This window comes from Aptenodytes patagonicus, chromosome 13, assembly GCF_965638725.1.
Source record: "Aptenodytes patagonicus chromosome 13, bAptPat1.pri.cur, whole genome shotgun sequence".
NCBI lineage: Eukaryota > Metazoa > Chordata > Aves > Sphenisciformes > Spheniscidae > Aptenodytes > Aptenodytes patagonicus.
In genome coordinates, this window is record NC_134961.1 from 1,389,024 (window position 1) to 1,406,904 (window position 17,881).

Consider the following 17,881-nt stretch of genomic DNA (forward strand, 5'->3'; position numbering starts at 1 on the left):
CGGTTTGGTGGAAGGTTCCTCTCCTTTCTTTTGGTCCCCACCAGCTTGCCCTGTGCCTGCAGCACGCCAGATCCCTCCTGCCCCAGCCCGGGGGATCTGGAGCCGCTTCTGGTTTGGAGAGCCAAAAAAAAAAAAAAACCCAAAACCCGCCCCGAAAAACACAGCGGAGGAAGAAGGGGGTCTCCACGGCTTCGGAGGCAAGGTGTGCATGGCTCAGCGGATCCGTGTCTGGCAGCTGGTTTTCCCCAGCCGGCAATGTGCACTTTGGAGCACGTGTCAACAAACAACCCCATTGGAATAACAAACGGCAATAATAAGATTATCCTTTTGATGGTCACCATGGTAACCTGCCCTCTGCCAGCGCAGCTGCAATATCTTGATGTAACCATCACTGAGGTGGTGTCTCAAAGCAGTTCCAGCCTCTGTTAAACACACTGGCGGGCACGGCACGTAGCTTGGCTCGGCCTGGCGTTTTGGAGGTGTGGGAGGGGTTTTGGAGGTGTCGGAGGGGTTTTGGAGGCATTGGAGAGGTTTTGGAAGTGTTGGAAACGTTTTGGAGGCGTTGGGGAGATTTTGGAGGTGTTTGGAGGGGTTTTGGAGATGCCGGAGGGGTTTTGGAGGTGTTGGAGAGGTAGGTTTTGGAGATGGTGCTCTGCCTGGGGGTGCATTCATCAGCACGCGGTAGCAAACAGACGTACATCCCACGCGTCCAAGCAGTGTCTGCTCGGCTGCAAGCCGCACGTCTCCTTCTCGGTGAGTTTTTATCAGCCTGCGCGGCCCAGGAACAGCGCTTCCACCCACAGGGAAAGGCTGATCGGGGCGAGCGGGACGGGGGCCCGTGGGGTCAGCGCTCTGCTCAACGCGTGGACGTGGAAGAAAATCTGCCGTGGAAAAGACGCGGGACTGCTCAACCATAATCTTCTTGCCGAGCCTCGTGGCTAGTTACACCCCCATGGAGGGTTTATTTTCCTCCCTCTCTGGTTTTGTTTAATCCTCTAATGTAGCTGCAAGCATTTGCAATATCCCCATATGTATATTGTCCCCTCTAAAGCCTATTAAGCTGCCGGTTTCAGCGATCTCTTGTAACAGCGAATGCCACAAGAGAATTTGGGAAGCATAAGAAGTATTTTGGTCTGCATTAACGTCGCTGCTTTGGGGCTCCGGTTGGTCCCACCTCCTTGGTTTTGTCAGGCAGCGGTTAGGGGCTGGATTTCCTTTTCTTAAATTCACCCGCTGTTCTGGATCTCTCCGTTAACGTCTTCTCTCCCGGCCACGTCAGGCATTGGAAAACCGAGGGCCACAAAGAGCCCCATGTTGAGTTAAAACTGGGGGATGGGAATAGGTGTCTAGGAATGGGTTTCTACACCATGTAGCTTCGTTATCGTTGCTGACGAGGACTTGCAGGGTTGGGGGTTCCCTCACCCCCCCTCCCCAGTTCATTTTAATTATCTAATTAGTCACACGGGCACGAAGCCAGTAAACACAGACAGCGTCCCTGTATGTCTGTAACTCTCTCGGGAGGCCCGGGGGAGCCGGGAGGCAGCACAGGCGGCCCTGAGGGTCGGGGTAGGGGCCCGGGCGCGGGCCCAAGCGCAGGCCCAGGCCCGCGGCTGCCCCACCGCGTTGCCAGGCAACGCGTGCCCCTCTCCCGCGGTCGGCGGCTGGCAACGGGGCGCACCCAAGCCCCGCCTTCAGGGGGCGCGGCCAGACGGAGCACCGCCCCCAGGGGTCGTGTCCCCCCTCCCTCCCCTCTGACACGCGCGGGCAAAGGGCGGGCACAGACCCCGCCCCGACCGCCGCTTCCTGCCGGGCGGGAAGCGCCTCTCGCGCATGCGCAGCCGCGCTGGGGCGGGGCGAGGCGCACCTCCGGGCGTGCACCTTCCCCCCCTGCCTCCCCCACCCCGCACCGCGAGGCACCGCGCCCTTCTCCAAGATGGCGGCCGGCGGCGTGCCGCGGCGGGGTGCGCATGCGCCGGCACCACCGCCTCGGCCCTGATTGGCCGCGGGGGCCCGGCGACGGCTTCCGGCGGGGGGGCGGGGCGGGGCCGGCAGAGCCGCCTCCCCGGTGCGCGGCAGGATGCGCCTGGCGTAGCCACCGGCCGCACCGACAGCCGCCGCGCCGGGCCCGGCCCCGCTCCGCTCCCCGTCCCGCTCCCCGTCCCGTCCCTTCCGCCGGCGAGCGCCGCGCCCTCCCGGCCCGCGCGGGCCTGCCCTGCGGCGGCCCGTCCCAGCGCCCCGGGGCTCCCCGTCCCCGCCGGCCGGGGGAGGCCCGGGGGCTGGGAGGCGGCGGCGGCAGCAGCAGCGGCGGCGACGGCTCTCCGGGCGGGGGGCCGCCCGCGGTGCCTGGGGCTCTGCGGCCGGCGGGGGCTCGCCGGTGCATGGGCGGGGAGGCCCCGCCGCCGGCAGCCGCCGGCCATGACATGAGCGGAGCGCGGCGCCCTGCCTAGAGCCGCCCCGCGGGAGCCGCCGGCAGCCATGGTGAGTGCGGGCGGGGAGCGGGGCCGCCGCGGAGCCCGGGGGTGGGGGGGGGTGCTCCGCGGCGCTCCGGCGGGGCCTGCGGCCTGTCCCGGGCCCGCCAGCCCTCAGGGCCTGCCCCCGGCACGGGGAGCGGGCGGCCCGGGGCCTGCAGCGGGGAGCCGCCTGGGCAGCGTCCCGGCCGGGGGGCTGCGGGCCCTGGAGGCCCCGAGGGGCCTGCGGGTGGTGAGGGCGGCCTTCACCCCCGGAGCCGCCGTGGTAACGAGTTTTAAAAAGCTGCGGAGGCAGAAATTCTTCCTGGGAGCGTTTGTGCCAGCGGGTGCTGAGAGTCACAGGTTTTCTCCAGCGCCAGCCGTGAACGTGCCCCGTTCGCCTCCAATTTAGCCTTGGAGAAGCTGCAGAAATGACCCGGATTCCTTTCTGTGCAGAGCGTTGTTTAATTCCGCTGCAGATGCTGGTCTTCAGCCGCCTTCCAGCAGCGGCAGTCGCAGCTACGTGCGATCCTACTGAGAGATACAGAGCTGAGATATGGCATGCTTTGATTTGCACAATCTTTTTTTTCTCTTGATAAGAAGCAAAAGAAGACGTCTTCGATCCTTTGGGTGCACGCAGTCAGGCTTGCAGGGCTGGTAGGCGGAAATCTGTCTTCAGGGGATGGGGATGTTGCTCACTGTCGCCATACCAAGCGCTGGCAGCGGTACGCTAAGTGACAACTGCTGTTCTTATTTTTCCCTTGTTTTACCTGCAGGGAAACCTTATATCCCAAAATTTACTGGGTTAACCAAGGAAAGCCACAAACATGTACTTTGCAGTTGATCAGCAAGTAGACATGTGTTCCGCAGCCCTGGATCTGCTCATGGAAAACTGCCTCCTGTCCTCTTTCAGCCAGAGAGCCCCACTGGGCCAAGGCAGTAGTTACTGATCTAGTTTTCAACCACTTTCTAGCTTAAGCTGTCTTAGATAATGTAGGCTCAGGCCTTGCACCCCTTTTCTTCAGGAAGTTGGGATCTTGGTTTGCAGTTGCAAATTTCTTCACCCAAGAGCCGAAATAATCACATCTGCATGCTGTTTGCTGTGTTCCTGGTACCATCTATTGCTAGTTTATTGAAACCTTGCTCTCTGTAGCCCATTTAAAATGAATTTCATTAGTCCCTTTCAGAAGCTTTGCTATTCCATACAGCGTCTGCTGGGGTGGGATACGATCGCCTCGATAAATACAAGTAGCAGCCTGCTACTACTGGGTCTGCATGCACCTTGATCAGTCCGAGGGATGTACCTACCTGCTCGGGACGGACTCCTGACTTGTCTGCCAAATGTCTCAGGTCTTTCTGAATTTAGCTTCAGCCAAAGCTAGAGCAAAGGGTGATATTCTCGAGGTGGGTTCTTTTTAGTGAATACCCCTGGTTCACGAGGATGAATAAACGCTGTGGTTAAGTTCGGAGAATTTGGTAGACCAGTCGTATATAACAAACTGTAGCTCTGCACGTGGGAAGAGGTTGGAGAGTTTTGTGCTTCAGGGTGTGCACTAATAATTGCAGGTGGCAAAAGGGCTTCTTAGTTCTTCCCTTGCCTTCATACAGATACGCGCATTTAGCCTCCTGAATTACAGCTTGTTTTCTTTTTCTCTTTGAACATCCAATATTTGGTTCAGCTACAAGCCGAGTACTGGCGTTGGAAGTTGAGAAGCCGTCATCGGGCAATACTGCAGAATTTACTGTTGTAACTCATCACGTGACTACCATGCAAGATTTTCCTTATGTTCCCATTTCCTTGGAGCTTACAGATGGGCACGTTCTGCTGCTGGTGTACCCTCCTTCCCGGAAACAGTCAGAAAAGCGTGAAGATGAGAGGCTGTAAGGCGTTCTGGGAACAAATAAAACATAATTAAAGTCTGCTGTCAAAAGTACAGGCTTGTGGAGGCAGATTTTATTGGTTGAAGTTGAATTGGGTTGATATGGAAGGGAGTAAGCAATGGGAGCGGTAATGAGTTAGAGCTTGATTAACTGGGAAGGAATGTTAAGAAAAACAAATTGTGAAGTCAGAGCACCCGTCAAGGCAGGAGGGGAAACCAGTGATGCGCAATGTGCTCAGAAAGTGTACACATGTTGTAGAACAGGTGCCAGTTCAGTGCGCTTAGATGCCACTGACGGCTCAGAAATCTTAAGCCACCATTAAAAAGCTATTTAGTTTCACAGGAAGCTTGAATCATTCTTTTGCTTTCTGAGGAATTTGTAAAGAGCAGCCCTGCTGTCAAGCTTTCTGGTCGTCGTACCATCTGTGCTGGTTATTGCATGCTTGTGGCATGTCAGGCTATTAATGCACTTGCATGTCTGCTAAATAGTTCGTGTACAGCACCCAGTTTGTGGCTTTCTGTGAAAAAGATGTGTCAATGTTGATGATGTTGTGGCATCTTTGTAGAGAAAATAGAGCATTGTAAAATACAGGCTTCTCAAGTGGGTTTCTGTGGAGTCAAGTTAACCTCTAAACACAGAGTAACTACCTCCAACTTATGCGCTCAGGTGGCACTCTTCAAGCTTTTCTCTTCTTTAATAGAGCAGAAAGTATTAATATGGTTTCCTAGTCAACTTTTAGGATCCTTCTAGATGATTTTAGTGAACAGCTTCAAAATAAATACTGTTTGTGGACCTAGTCCTTGAATGCCTTTGTGTTTTGCATCCAAATAAGCTATGCATTTGTCTCATCACTCGTTCTTTCACCTTTTTCTGCTTCCGCTAGCAAAGATGAACCACCTCTGAAGCCATCAGAGCTCAGTTATGATCTCCTGAGCCGTATCAGTCAGCTGGCAAGGGCATTTGTAACTCCCATGTGAGGTTGGAAGTCAGGTGATTGCCTCCTAGCGAATGTATTCTTCAATTATCTGGGACTCGTATCCTGGCAGCAACTAGAAGAGCAGCTTAGGAAAAGGGACTTCTTCCGGGAAATGCTGTTGTGTTAGGTAGCAGATTTAAAGATGAAGTCAACCCTTCGGTCAGAGAACTGCAAACAGGCTTCTCAAAGATCATAGAATCATAGAATTCATCATAAAGATGTTGGCTTTAATTACAAAACTAGTCACTCTTCTTTCAGGTTATCACTAGGCCTCATAAACATGGAGCAAAGCGGGAAGGAAGCAGACAATAGAAGTAGCAACAGCAGATCCAAAGAAGCTTGTGTCCCTATTCTGCATGAAGCAAATATAGCTTGCAAAAATGGAAGCAGGCAGTGGGCGTGCGTAGCTTGAATCTTTCTAAGTTTTCCACAGCAGCATCCTAGCTTTTATTTTGTAGCCCCTATTATCACCTTCCAATTTTTTTTAGCAGCAAGTGCTGTCATTTTCTTGGGCTTAAAGCTTCCTTTGGAGACCCGACGATGGTTTAAGCCTTCCATTTGCTAAGGAACAAAGTATGTCTGGACTGCAGCATATCTAGCCAGGTATTGCTGGTGAGCCATAGGTTATTCTGGCACTCTTGGTTACCAAGGAGCTTGCTGCTGAATTACCAAAATAGCTCACGTTTATTATGTACGTCAGCGTAGCTGAGCTGGTGGCCCTAAGGCTAGATCAGGTCTGTGGGCTGTGAACTGTCCTGTGTTTGTGGGCCCACTCCTCATGCCCACTGTGCAGGTGGCTGAGGACATCGTTGGGGCAGGAGGCGGCAGCAGCTTCTTGCTTTTGCAAAAACCCTCTGCCTGGCTGTCCCGTCGTGCTAGAGACGCCTAAATCGTGTTTGGGCTGCTGCCGCCTGGTCCTGAAGCAGGTGAGCTATGGGGATATCTTCCCATAGCAAGAGATGGAGAAGATGGTAGAGCTCCCTGTCACCGAGCATGCTGCCTGTGCTGTGGCAGGCGGGCTGACGGGGAGGTTTTTGAGACCGTGAGGGAGCTGGAGCGTGTCGTCCCCTCCTCCAGGCAGCGCCTGCTCCGACACTGCCAGCTGATGTGCAGCATCAAAACTAGACCTCTGTGGTGTAGTAGTCTGAAGTTCTGTCAGCTTTCTGTATATCCCCTTAAAGTACATAGTTTAAAAATAAAAGTAAACCCTTTTTAAAACCATTCTGACTCACTCTACTGAGTAGAGAAACAAGAGAATAGGAACTTAAAAGTTCTAGCCTCAGCTCCAACATCTGGCTTCCTTTTTTGGCCATCAGGTCACGTCGTAACTTTCTGTGCCCCTTTATTATCCCCGCTTTATTAAATCATGAAACGGGAGCCGAGACTTAATGCTGGTGAACTGTTTCACATGTTTACTCGTTCTGCAGCAAAGCCTGCGGAGCTGCGGAGCGCAGCACGGTGTGGTGCGTGGCCGGGTGGGCAGCTCTGCCTGCTCTGACACTGACACCCTCGGCAGTAGCGTCTGCCTGCGGTGGCCCTGGGTGAAGGCTGAACCTGTGTGTCCCTTTTGGCAGAGTTAGAAGAAAGGGGAATCAGAACTGAGCTTGTAGCAGGAAAGCTGGTCTCGAGCGTGGCTGTTAAGGATGCTTCCCCCAGAATGAAAGCTTTTTCTCTGAAGAAAATAGCTGATTTAGTGGAATGGTTATACATAATACCTTCCAGGATCTATAACTACAGTACGTATGCTGTATTTCAAAGACCTGGGCAGCTAAATGTAGGCTGCGCTGTCTCCAGATGGGCTAAAAGGTGTTAAGGCAAAATTGTTGAGCCTCAAGGTCTACTAAGCTAGCTCGAAAAACCTCTTTCTGCTAGGTGATGATCATGGCAATCCGCTGATAGATGAGTGTTGGTTCTTGGGATTATTTTAGTAGAAAAGCATTAAAACCTGGCATGGACTACTAAGCTCATGCAGTGGGGTTCGGCGCTGCAAGGAGATCGCTCAGTGTGCGGATACCCAAAAGCTCCGAGGAATTTGTGTTCTGTTTGGTTATTTTAATGCACGTTATTAGGTGTTGCCATTTAGATTAGGGAGAAGGAGCTGCTATTATTATTATATTTCTTAACATGTTAAGAATATATGCTAAATAAAAAAAAAAATGTAGCTTTTATGTGTATAGACTGATACCTGGCTGGTAGGATAATGTGTCCTAAAATCCTTCCAAATCATTACCCTTTATCAGTCAGCAGATATTTCCTGTTAGTAACTGTATTTGTATTTGGGTCACTACTGCATCCCAGGTGTTAACATAGCAGTCTTCTACTTTTAGAGAAAAAATAAGGTGTTTGCCAGCTTTGTTCTGTCAAAATAAAATGCTAAGAATACCATTTATAGAGGTAAAGTGTGTAGCAATTGGCTTTTTCACCTACTGATGATGATGATGTTCAAGAAGTTGCTTACTCACCCAGGCAGCCCCTGGGGTTTTTTTTCCTGTGGTCAGAAATGGAGTGGGTCCTCTGGTGAGAGCCTCTGCCCTCTGGAAGGTCGGGAACGGTGCAGCTTCTCTGAGCCTGGGCTCAGGAGTGCCTAATGTTTATGAAAGGTGTTTCTGCGGTGAAGCAACTTTTTTCCAACCGTACCCCCTACACACACACGTCTCTTACTGCTTGCTTTATCTAGTTTTCTGTTTTCTATTTACAATCAGGACAGGAAACTTTCACTCCACCTGAAGTGTTTCAGGCTCTTCTAGCAACATCACAAATTCCTTAATTTTTTCCCCCTAATCTTCCCTGATCCCTCTCCTATGGGGATTGTGCCCAGAACTACATTTCTTTTGCCATTTCCCAGCACCCTGCGTTCATGCCCCAAATTATCTTTTATTTGTTTCAGCATCTCCAAGTTTGTGGCTGGGTCTGCAAGCCTGTGTGTATTTTTAGCAGTTTGACTTAATATTTTATTGCGGCTTTAATTGCAGCGTGAATTTCTTTCCGAGAGGGATTGTCATGATTCCTTTTTGTCCCCTCTTTTGAGAAAGGAGCGTACTCATCTGTTTTGTATACTGGCTTTGTCAGGACGCCAAAGTCAGCATTGAATGCAGGGGATGCAGCCTTCTGGAGGAAAGAGTGGGGTTTTTTTTTTTTTTCTTACGAGAGATAATTTTGTCTGAAAAATCTGCGTTGTGCTTGGTTGATTCTCTCCTGCTTCAATGGGTAAAACCAGATTTCTTCTGCATTGCAATACCACTAGTCCTTTTCTTTGGGACCGAGGGCGGTTTCTTCCACTGAAGTTTGCCTCAGTGGTTGTTTTCCTGGAGTAGTAGCTGGTGTTGAAGAGCAGTGTGTTTAAAATCAAGGTCTGGAAGGGATACAGTAGAGAGAGCTGCTCTGTAGTGGTTAGATTTGTCGTTCCCCTCATACCATTCCCCAGTTCCTTTGCTCATGGAGAGAAGATTGGATTTTCTACAATTCCTTGGCTTTCTTTTTGCAAACACAGAGGAAGAAAGAGGAGGACGATGCCATCCATATCCTAGAATCTCTGTTGTGCAAGCGTGAGGTAGGTGCTCAGCAGCAAGGCTGTTCCTGCTCCCATCCTTGTCTGAGGGCTGCACCGGCTGCTCCTCTGCTCCCGCCAGCAACCCAGGAGACCAAGAGAAATAGTTTGTCATGGGGGAAAGGTGAAGGAGGAAAAGGCTGCTTTGCAGCAGCTTGTGGCAAAGTTTCAGCTGCTTTTTCTTGTTTCCTGCTGGTGCTTGATGAACCGGGCCGGGTCGTGTTGACTGAAGCCTAGTTGTGTGTCGGCCCGTCGGAGCGCCCCGGGTCCTGGGGAGGACGATAGCCCTGTGTTGGCCCGTTGGAGCCCCCCGGGTCCTGGGGAGGACGATAGCCCTGTGTTGGCCAGTCGGAGCCCCCCGGGTCCTGGGGAGGACGATAGCCCTGTGTCGGCCAGTCGGAGCCCCCCGGGTCCTGGGGAGGACGATAGCCCTGTGTCAGCCCGTCGGAGCCCCCCGGGTCCTGGGGAGGACGATAGCCCTGTGTCGGCCCGTCGGAGCCCCCCGGGTCCTGGGGAGGACGATAGCCCTGTGTCGGCCCATCGGAGCCCCCCGGTCCTGGGGAGGACGATAGCCCTGTGTCGGCCCATCGGAGCCCCCCGGGTCCTGGGGAGGACGATAGCCCTGTGTTGGCCCGTTGGAGCCCCCCGGGTCCTGGGGAGGACGATAGCCCTGTGTTGGCCCGTTGGAGCCCCCCGGTCCTAGGGAGGACGATAGCCCTGTGTCGGCCTGTCGGAGCCCCCCGGGTCCTGGGGAGGACGATAGCCCTGTGTTGGCCCATCGGAGCCCCCCGGTCCTGGGGAGGACGATAGCCCTGTGTCGGCCCATCGGAGCCCCCCGGGTCCTGGGGAGGACGATAGCCCTGTGTTGGCCCGTTGGAGCCCCCCGGTCCTAGGGAGGACGATAGCCCTGCAGCCTTCCCCGGAAGCTGCACGTGACGGTTGCCCCAGAGCTGCAGGAGATGCAAGGGTGAGAAGCAGACTGCTGTTGTGAAATACCCCGAAGTGCAGAAGCATTGCAGATACCAACATCTTGTTTTTCTTTAAGTGGACTAGATGTTCTTCCTGCATGTGCTGTCCTTTGGAAACATTCAGAATTAAAACAAAGTCTTGCAGAGTTATTCCCATGGTAAGCGTTACCCGTGATACTGTCATTGTACACTCTTAAATGCCCAACACAAGTTTTAATGCTCTTGCAGGAATTAAACTTGCAGTATCGCAGTCTTTTTTTCTTCTCTTTGACAGGGGGTGAGGGTCTTACAAAATATTGTATTTTTGTGTAGTGTAATCATACCTCCTTGGAAATCGGGTCTGGCTGGTGTAATATACTGGGTAAGGTATAATCCTTCTCCCAAGCTTACCGTAAACCTTGCACTGATGTCACTTTGTGTGGTCTTAATCCTGCCAGGCAGAAGTGGATGTCGGAGCGCTACCTGGAAAATGAGCAGCTGGGATGTGTCAGTGCAGTTAGAACCCCAGCGGGGGTTTGCCTTTCTGTAGCTTGTGCATCCGAATAGAAGTGCCACTTTAAGAAATATGCTGAATAATTGTTTTCTTCTTACATTTGCTTTCTTTTTTGCTTGTCCTAGTGCTTTCCATTTCCAACTCTGCATATGTGCATACTTTCAGAGACTCCTTAAGTTAGGATTGCAAACATCTGCAATTCAGAGTGTTCGTCTGGGTGTTATTGTGAGTTGTCTGTAGGTTGAGATAGATAAAGGCTTATTTGCAGATTTGCAGACGGAAAGTATTTGAGAAGTGTTTTTAAAAATCTGTTAATGAATCTTGGATGGCTTAGTGCTGATACCAGGTTTACGTACCTGGTGCAAGAGTACCAGGTTTACGACTCCTATCACTTACGCATCTTTTTTTCTAGTCTCCTCTCTGGTCAAAGGAGCTGCCACATTTGAACAAGTGGTGAGGAGGAAGCTTTTTAGCATTTGTAAGTGTCAAATATCCATCTGTAAAAGCAAGAATAGTGTTCTTTGTAGTAAGACTCACTTAAAACTTAGATAGGTGTGTTTTTTGAAACGGACTTCAACTAAAAAGGCCATACTTTGTATCTTTCATAAGTTCATTTTACATGCTGCTGCTCATCTATTGATTGTTCTGGACCATTTGAGTAAGAAGATGCAAGCATATAAGGAGTTTTTTATTCCCTCTACAAATACTCTCCCCCCCAACATACTTGTGTCCAAAATAGTATGGCCTTGGGATCTTTTTCCCACCTGCCTTTTTAAAACTCAGGTTACTTCACCTAAAATGGCAGGGGAAGTGTTATCTCAAAATGAGTTAAGTTGCATGCGTTTGCTTGGGCCAGCCCTGTGGTCCTGTTTGTGCAAGCCTAGATTTGCTTACGCAGAGAAAAGGGAAGTGATTTATACCCTGTGACTGTGGTCCTGGAGCTCCTGCATGAGCATCTCCTTACAAGAAAGGACGGGATCGCCCTCCAAGGTGTCACAGGCTCGTCTGAAGTGTGGCACATCCCGGGGGACCCAGCAAAGGGAGGAGGTGAGGTGAAAGGATGGACCCAAACCGTTCCCTTTAGAGATGAGTTTCTAGACTTCACTGGAAGAGCTTAAATCTGGGAGAGAACCAGAGTCACCTTGCAGTATTTTAGCATCCAGAAAGTGGCATATGCCCAGCTGACCACCCTTGGCAGATGACCAACCTTGTGTGGTGTCCATCTGAAGAGCATACTGTGACTTTATGGCTTGTTTTTCTGATAACACCCAAACCGAAAATTTGTTGTCAGTGGTGGCTTAAAAAGTGGCAGACGGCAGCTGAGAACAGTCTTGAACTGAGTGTCTGCTGAGGAAGGTCTAATGACTGTAGCTGGATTGTCAAATTCAAGTCGTAAGTCCAAAAAGTGACTCTAGTGCTACCTGTGCCCACCTGCGACCCCTGTGCTATGGTGACGTGCAGTCGTATGATGCAGAATATCGATCTCGAGTAGTCTGCTTTGGATGCTTCTACACTTCTCATCTGTATATTATTATTTTAGCAACTACTTTTTTGGGGAAATAATGTGTTGCTAAGTCTTTTCCAGCAGCTAAACCACAATAAATCAATTGGCAAGTCATTGGCACGTGACAAGCCTGCCTTCCCCGGGCGGCAGGGGCCCATAAATTGCTCTTGTGCTCATCCTCGGCAAGAGCGTGGCTTGTAACGGCGCTGTGTCTAAATCTTACTTTGCTTATGCCAGCTTGCTATGATTATTTTATTCTTTCGGTGGGTTTCTAAGAGAATTTCTAGGTGTTGAATTTTAATGCTCTATGCTTGCTGTGTTTCCATGTAACGAGAGTCTTTTGTAAACAGCAAAGTAAATGCAAAATGCTTGGTAGAGGACACGCTGGCTGCTGGACTTCATTATGTCAATTAAGAGTTAGTGGTTTAGAAAGAATCAGGCTTGGACACTTGAGCCTGTTAGTCAAAGTTCAACCTTAAAACCTGAAGCCTGGTTAACTGAACCTGCCTGTACAAGAGGATTTAAGAAATCAGATCTCTTCGGTATTCAAAAAGGTGCCTGATTACTTGTGTAGCAGGCAGTGTTTACAGGTAAGATGATCTCTCTGTCCTGTTCGAGAAATCAGATTATCACTGCTGGCTCTCCATAGCCTGTTCCACGCAGTAGAGTTCAGCCTGTGGTCATTTTTAGTCCTTAGCTGATGTTTAAATAAAATACATTGATTTCTGGAGTGCAGTCTGGGGTGGTGAGTTGTACAGGCAGAAGGGCCTAGAGCAGCTCTGGTGCCGGACATCAGCTTCATCACAGCAGGGAGATGGAGAGTAGCGTAGTGCCTTTATTCCTCCGTCGATCACCTTGAGGTAGAACAGTAATTCGTGACTTTTATAGTAGATTTTTTGCTTAAATTGTGGTATAACAGAAATGAGGTTGCAAAATTTACGTCTCATTAGTGAGCTGCCAAAGTTGTGGCTCTTGAAACAAATGAACCAGATAAGCGGGTTGTATTCTGCAGCCAGGAGATCTCTTGAAATGGCACCAGGAGCCTGAACTGTTCTCAAAGCACAGAGTGAAGCAGAGCCTAGTTTCAGTTCATTAAACCACAAAAACATGTCTGAAATGCAACAAGGAAACTGAGAATAAAGGCTGAGCTGTGTCTTGATACCATCAGCAGTGTACTGCCGGGAGCACGTATGTTGCAGGGTCTGCGTGCTGTCTCCTAATTTAAGACCTCTGTGTGAGTTATACTCTTAAGGAGACCCTGGGAATAAGTGTGAAATCCCAGCCTTCTAAAATCATTAGCTGGAAATGATTAAATGTCGTAAGTAACCCTGCCTTTGAGCTGCACAGCTCTGTGTCTCGGTAGCGTGCATTCCTCCTTTCTAGAGGATGTGTTGGGTGTCGTACAACTCTCTCTAAAACACTTCATAATTCTGCTTTTGTTGCTAAAAATAATAGCGTGCTTCAGTTCTTTCATGAACTTCACTGCATCGAGTGACCCAAGGCTGTTCCAGGGGTTCACTGAAGTGGTGGTGATATCTGTGCTTTGCTGACAGCTACAAAAGGAAGGCTTTTGTGACCCACATAAGTAGGCTTGAAATGACCCACCATCTTTCTGAGAGTGTAATTACTAATTTACGTGTTCGTTATCATGTTATGTTAGGGCTTGGGCAGGGAGGGGCTCTGAAAGACACCCTGGTAATTCTTAAACGCGTAAATTACTACCTTAGTACATGCGCATGTTAGGTATATGTATTATTAAATTAGCCTCGACTGAGTTTCCTTAAAAATTATCTACAACACTAAAAGGAAGGAAGAAAATTCAGCAGCTAAAGTGTAGTGGTTTGCATTTGTGTGTATAACTGTACTATTAAGTAGCTGCAAAAAATCGGAAGCAGAAGGCTCCGAGTTGGAAGAGGATGGGGCAGTGTCATTTAGCGAAGGCACGGTGATGATGAGTTACTTTATACTAGCAGCTGCCTTTGTGGTGTGTGCATGATTTTTCTTTTCCCTGATTTTTCTTTTCCCTTCTTAACCCTGTGCACTGGCTTCTTGGTGGCATTGTAGCAACTCCTGCTGGGAGCACTGCAGACAAGGGGGTTTCACGTTGTGTGCTCTCCTGGAAGAGTTGCCAGTTAAGAGCACAAGCTGGTAGATGTAGCCGATACTCATTTTAGCAGAGCTGGGCAAGATGTGATAAGATCCAAACCCTGATAAGCAGGAGGACGCTGAATTGTGCTGGGCTGTGTGTCTTGCACTGGTGATGGTAGGAGACGTGCTGGATAGGAAGGGGATGTAGAAGCAGGCTCCAAAAAAATTAGGAAGTCAGGGCTGTGCTGGAAAAATATCTACATTTGCTGTCAATATATGGTGTAGGGAGGCTCTATGGGCTGGTAGGTGTTAGATACAGCGTGAAAAGCGCTGCAGCACTGCAGGTACTGAAGGGAGGGATGGAACAAGAGTGGGCGTCTGAATTAAAAACATGATGGGGTGCAGAGGGGTGGTGAATAACAGCTCCCTAACGGAGAGGGATCCCATCTTCTTTACTTAAAGAGTAGAGACGTTGAAGGGGGTTGAGATCTGCAGTGAAGGCTTCTGGGGTTCAGCGGTGCAAGCGTTTTTCCTACCTGCCACTGAAAGAGGTGTTTTTAAGGTTCAGCTTTTGTGGTGTAAAATCCATTCTTCCGCCTCAGAGGAAGGTGTTCCAGTGCTGCCTGAAGGGTGGTTGAAGTCACCTTTGTAACATTGCAGCTGCAATTAACATCTTACTAAAAAAAGCTTTGTAGAGGGATTACCTTAATTTTGTCTTGGAGCGATATCCATTTCCAAACATGTTAGAAAAAAAAAAAAATCAACAGACATAACCCCCCCCTTACAGTCGTCATCAGCCTGAGTTGCCCTATTTAGAGCATCGTTTGTATGATCGATACTCTACTGAGCTGTTAATAGCAAACATTAAAAGGTTAACAGCTTGTGTTTTTAGGGCAAAGCATTAGACAAAAGCTTTCCTCTAAAAGAAACAATCGCTTTAGAGAACGTAAAATGAAGTAAAAAGGTAGGAAGTGAACTCTAAATGAAAGCACTTCTGGAGAAAATTGAAATAGCTTTATAAAGCACTTTCATATCTTCCAGAATGATCAGGTACGTTTTTTAAGCGGGGGCGGGGGGTTGTCTTTGGCTGTATGGAAACTAAAATTAGTGTTGTGTTGTCTGTTAAAGTAAATGTGCAATGTCCAAATTGCAATCCAAAAATCTGTTCTTTGCCAGAGTTGGACGAGTAACTCGTCCTACCCGAATGCTTTAGTCATAGGCTACAGGCTACACCGAACTTGTTACGGAGTCCTGGTTTAAGCAGCAAGGTACAAAGATTTTGTTTCTCTAGAGCCTTATTGAGGTGCAGTGAACTGGAGTTTGAACAGCCTAAAATGCAGTAAGTTAGCAGCTATTGATTTTTTTTTTTCCTTAATCAACAGAAATCAGTTAATGGCTCATACATCTTAAAATGTAATTGAACGATAGCCCTGAAATCAGCTGGTACATCCAGGTTTTGTAGATCCTTCTTTTGGTACTTTGGTGGATGGGGAATGTCTTTGAATGTGCAAGTTCTTGGTAGCAAATCTCATGATTTCTGTCAGAATAGGAAGCTGTAGTCTCAGCTGTGAATCTGTCATTTATCTGGTTGTACGAGACTGCTATTAAAGGTTGGAGTTCATAGATAAATGGCATGAGTAAGCAGCTACACGCCTCTAGTTTGATAACTGTTAATGAAACACCTTTAGCAAACGTAACGAGGCAAAAATGGGGATGGTAAGGATGTAGATTGACAGTGGCTCTCTCCCACCCTGACCCATACCAAGTCATGCTCAGATCAGACGGGGCAATTCCAGGAACAGCAGACTTGGGGCAGACCTGACGCTTGCCGGGTCCATGCGGTGCGGCCCCAGTGTAGCACAGCAGCAGTTGATGGCACCTATTTTGGGGAGAATCGGCTATGAGACATCTCTCCGAGATGCTATCTTGGAAACAATTTCTAGGTCAAAGTGTGGATGTCCTGCTGGAACACAGGAACCTGGAACTGTTGGTGCACTTCGCATTTAGACCCGCTTGCTTACTTGCATGTACACTAACTTGTTCACCTAACCAAGCTGTGACTGAGGACATCATCTTTGGCTGGAGGAGCTGCTGAATCTGGCAGCTGAGATCCTCCCTGCAGCAGCCTGCAGGTCTGAGCTCAGCCATAGCATTTGGGCAATCGGGAGCAGCGGAGCTAGTGTGGATGGTAGCACGTCACATCTTACCGTGACTGTTTTTAGTGAATTGCAAAGGTTTTCAGGGTAAAAAGCTCACATTACCTGCGCTGCAAACGGGATTCACAGAATTGAGCATTTTTTTTCTTAAATGGTTGACAGAAGAGAGCAAACAGCATTTCCTGGCAGTTTGATCCAGCCCTGAGTAGCCTGAGACATTGGGGGTGGAGGGGTCAGATTTTACAACTTGTGAAAATGAGTGGGAAGTATTTCTGGTTTAATAATTGAATACTTTGTAATGCCTCATGAAGGTGAGGCAAACTGCCAGCCCTTACCCAGAAAGTCTGTAAGTAAATTCTGCTAATGAGGGTCCAGGCTTCATGGCTTTCCTTGAAAAACTTTAAAAATGAAATTTGCATATGACCCAAATGGCTGAATTTCAGCCCAGACAAAGTGAAGTGAGTGCTGCTGGTTCTGACGGCCCGTGGGGTGTGATCTTGTCCTGACTGTGCGGGTCTGAGGCAGTCGTTAATGTCCGTGCATTGCTGCTCGGTATCAGGATCCATCGGCATTTCTCTTCGCAGACCCCGGTGATACTTGCCTGTTCTTTTCTTCAGTGCAGAGTAAACGCGGAGCTCTAGAAGAAAGCAAACTGCATATTAACGTGAGCGATAATACTGAGGTGCAGCTGGAAATATTACAGACAGGTACAGCCACAGGTCCTACAAACAGCTCTACTTTTATTATAGCCTCACTAGATAATCTACTTTCTGCGGTGTCTGGATATAGGTACAGTAAATTTCCTCTGCAGCTCTCCAGCAGCATGTGTCCTCTTTATCTCAATGACCTAGTTATCAGAGCCTTTGCTTGGAAGGTGGGTGATTACCGCATGCTCTGGGAATGCTTAACTTGAGGAATATGCAAAAGTATTAGCAAATGGAGAACAGCCGCGCTCTACCTTTTTTTAAGTCCTGCCAATAGCTCAAAGGGGGTGCGCTTGGTGTGGCCATGAGATAGCACCTGGGGGAAGACCTGGGAGGCTCTCCTGTTTGCAGAGCCCGTCGTGGGCTGGGTTTTGATTGCTTCAGACAATTTGTGCTACTCCACCTTCCTTTGGCCAAACCTCTGGAAGAACCGGGAGAAGTCAAATAGGAGAAGAATACAATCTCGGAGGTCACGCTGTTTCTTTCTGCCTGAGTTGGCCTTGGATTCTGGCCAGCCTGGGCTTTTTACATAAAATGCTGGCGTTGTGCTCTCTGTGTTTTCTTTTTTGCTTTTGACACGTTGAACATTGTGATGGTGGTGTTTTTATATAAAAGATTAAGTGTGTTCCTAGGAGTAGGCTCTGTCACGTTCAAAATCTCAGTGCCGAGGCAGTTTGAAGTCAGTGGAGGACATGTTGGATGTTCAGGATTTATGAGAACTCTGCAATTTATTTCCAAAAGTAGGAAATAAATCTTGAATCTTGGAAAAGATTCAAAATTGACTTATCTCAACTACTTCTCCTAAAGAAGGATTGAATTAACTATCCGAAAATGATTGAGCCCTCCAATCCTGTGTGAAGAGCTAACTCTTCTCTGTGAATTGAGGTGATCTTGATCTTGGCCGGTGGAGGGGTGGAGTGGGAGAACAGTGCTTCTTACAGAGGAATTTGCATCAGATTGATCTGCCCAGTGTTTGGAAACTCCTCTTTGGGGGTTTGGCATCAGAAACTGCTGGTGAGACTTACTCCGTGTTGAGCCGCAGAGAAGTAAACTGCAGGGATTTACGAAAATGTTGGATACATATGTCTGGATCTAGTTGGGAGGAACTTGCAACAGC

At 49.2% G+C, this 17,881-nt stretch overlaps 1 protein-coding gene across 3 annotated transcripts in view; it reads left to right on the top strand.

The window, feature by feature from the left end:
* The first annotated feature begins 2,359 nt into the window (after positions 1-2,359).
* XPO6 (exportin 6) overlaps positions 2,360-17,881 on the top strand; it is a 57,567-nt gene continuing 42,045 nt past the window's right edge. For all 3 annotated transcript variants that reach the window (XM_076350661.1, XM_076350662.1, XM_076350663.1), the window contains exon 1: positions 2,360-2,478. In XM_076350661.1, the coding sequence (XP_076206776.1) occupies positions 2,476-2,478 (3 nt within the window). In that variant the 5' untranslated portion in view covers positions 2,360-2,475. The remainder of the gene's footprint in view (positions 2,479-17,881) is intronic.